This window comes from Abrus precatorius, unplaced genomic scaffold (genome assembly GCF_003935025.1).
Source record: "Abrus precatorius isolate BTA unplaced genomic scaffold, Abrus_2018 Scaffold10, whole genome shotgun sequence".
NCBI classification, from domain to species: domain Eukaryota; kingdom Viridiplantae; phylum Streptophyta; class Magnoliopsida; order Fabales; family Fabaceae; genus Abrus; species Abrus precatorius.
The window spans coordinates 33,624,674-33,627,534 of NW_020874292.1; the positions used below are offsets into that span (position 1 = coordinate 33,624,674).

Here is a 2,861-nt window from a genome sequence, read left to right on the forward strand (position 1 = left end):
CAATATTAAATCTGGAACAGTATTTTTTTGTTAAAAATGCTCTGGTTACATGAAAATGGGCCTAAAACAGTTTCTGCAATCCCTTTCTCAATTTCAGTTATTAGCAAAAGTGAGAACTAGGAACAACATTTTGAGTTAAACTTGTAAAGGAAATATAAGTATTATGCGAGTTTCCGTCAAAAAGAATGATGGGCAAAGATTGATGAAGACCCTTTAGGCCTTAACTCCTTTTAACAAGGAAAGAAGTTAATGGAAGCTGAAAGCCATACCTAAGGCAATCTAACTCTTAACTCATCATAAAAAATGGGGAAATAAACAAGAAAAAACTCCCATATTCCTTTCGAAAAATCTATAAATGTGAATATATGGCATGTTTGATTTCACAACTTTTTAATGTGTTTTCAAACACATACATAGTATAGAAGTTAAAATTGTCAGTGTTACATGCATTGTAACAAGATCAAAGGAAAAACCGCATTAAATTAAAAAAAAAATGACTTTCTTATTTTGAACATTAGCAGCATGATTGAATTAGTCGCACAGACATGCTTGATTTCTGTTAGATCCAAAATTACAAGGCTACAATGAGAGGAATTTTCACTTTAGATATGAAGAGTAAGTGATGAACAGCTAGAGAAAGTCTTGTAATACAAAAAATAGAGCTTTTTCAGCTACAAAATCATATCTCGTGTTCTAACCCTCAACACAATTGTGAAGTAGTACTTCAACAAGCAAAAGAATCACAAGGCAACACACTCTATGTAGGCCTGTGTCTCTTGTGGACACCTTTCCCATCTGAATTCACAGCACCATTGGAGTCCCCTTCAGAAGTAACTTCCATGGATTTGGTAAAGGAACTTGAAAGATCTGCATATAAGTCAACCACTCTTCTGATATTGTTGTTGAGCTCCCTAATAAGGCCCACATTCCTGCTAAGGTTGTCAGGAACCTTGGACTCATGATTCTGGTTTATCTCATTGATGAGTAACCTATTCTGATCCAAGATGTTCTGGACTTGAACAAAGCTCTTCTGAAATGTATGCAAGATCTTGGTATCAATGTTGGTACCATTGCCAAGACCAGAGAATGTGTCTCCTTCCATTCTATTTTGAGTCAAGCTAATTCGAGTCAAAACTACAAGCCCTGCATCATGAGCAGAAAGAAGATGAGAAGAGATAACAAAGGGTGAGGGAGTATTGAAAAATAATATACTATATAGTTAGTATTTAAAATTTATTCATAATAATATATCCCCTATCTGTACCGGCCTGCACTAACCACAACAGAGAGACAAAACATGACCAGTTTTGGAATTGTTTAAGGCATTTGGGCAGATGAGACAAACTCTGTAGTAGAAATCATGACCTCCATGAGTTCCTTTTCCAGAGGAATCAAACTATAAGCATAAATTATTATTACTAATATTATTGATAGTAATAAGTTTTATTATTATTTTATGAGTTGGGAAAAGCAGATCCCATTTCCTTAAAAGGGAACTTTTTTATACTGTACTCAGGAAATAGCTGCCTAAACTTAAAGACCCAGAAATTAAAAAAGGTCAATGATGCAAAGCATATGAGGCTATGCTACACAGACAATATCATTAACCTTTTTCCAAACAATTACGGAAAACAAAATCAAAGAAAAAGATTATTGACCAAATTCTGTGAACACACTAGAACAAAAAAAAAAAAAAAAAAACTGTGAACATACATTGAATAAAAGCAAAGACCCATTTTGGCATTAATAAAAGATAGAATCGGAGACCGTACTTGAAAAACTTGCAGCAGCATAATATCTAGCAACAGAAATTGGGTATGACAAAAAATTAAAAAGCAAAAAAATGGGTTTGACGATTCCGAGTTCCAACGCATCTCCAACCCATTAAATTGTAGAGATCTTCTGAGAATATTTTATTCGATGAAGAAAAAGATGAGCGCAGAAGAAGGAAACAGCAGCGAAACAAGAAAAGCATGGATAAAATCAATGTAAGAGCCACAAAAGAGAATAAATAAAAAAAAAGGACGAGATAACCAAATTCACATTTTTTTTTTGGAAGATATAAAATTCCAATGAAATAAATCATTGACTAGTTTATTAATAGTAATTTTCATGACAACATTATATATTATTTTTCTCAAGTTCGTACCTTATTAACTGGAAACATTTTTTTTGTGGTAGAAGAGTTAGATTGAGGGATGGAGACGACACCACCAAACAGAGTGTGTTAAGGATGGGCGAGGGAATGGAATATCTGGAACAAAGGAGAGAGAGAGAGAGAGAGAGAGAGAGAGAGAGAGGATGTAAGATTTGACAGTCACGCTCAGCTCGAACCCCACTGTGTCCTAATATTTAGCAGCATTCTATACAATATAGTTTATAATATTAATGATATGGTTATGATGCATATTCAGTATTATTAAAAATTTTAAATAAATCGAAACTAATTCGTTTTTAAAACTTAATTTAAAAACGAAAAATTATTTTAATTTCATAAAATGTATTGTAAATATATTTTTAATTAATGTGAGATAATTTAACAATAATATTAATCCGCATAAAATTTATAAAACTATATATTTGTAAGTAATATAGTATGAATATTAAATAATTTAATTTCATATTAAAAATATATCAAATTTAATTTAAAGTTAATTTAAAAGAAAGGGATTAACTAAATTTTTATAAGAACGCTATCTATACACTTAATTACGTCATATAGATATTGCTTTGTGAATTCCAAAAATAAAGCATATAAAAACATCTTAATCTAAATTAAATATGACACATGACAGTGCATAAAAGTCTGCTAATAGGCATAATTAATAGTTTTGGAAGAATAAAATTAAATATGATAATAT

The 2,861-nt window shown here is 31.2% G+C and overlaps 1 protein-coding gene across 3 annotated transcripts; it reads right to left on the bottom strand.

Moving 5' to 3' along the window:
• Positions 1-526: 526 nt before the first annotated feature.
• On the bottom strand, positions 527-2,239 carry LOC113849767 (protein ELF4-LIKE 3-like). 3 transcript variants are annotated; one of them, XM_027479931.1, is made up of 2 exons: positions 2,150-2,239; positions 527-1,143 (listed from the first exon to the last, which is right to left on the bottom strand). In XM_027479931.1, the coding sequence occupies exon 2, from the start codon at positions 1,100-1,102 to the stop codon at positions 758-760; it is 345 nt and encodes a 114-aa protein (XP_027335732.1). In that variant the 5' UTR covers positions 1,103-1,143; positions 2,150-2,239; the 3' UTR covers positions 527-757. The 3 variants fall into 3 exon arrangements, with proteins under 3 accessions (XP_027335732.1, XP_027335740.1, XP_027335722.1); XM_027479939.1 differs by having other exon boundaries at positions 527-1,149; XM_027479921.1 differs by lacking the exon at positions 2,150-2,239 and adding an exon at positions 1,773-2,046.
• Positions 2,240-2,861: the final 622 nt, after the last annotated feature.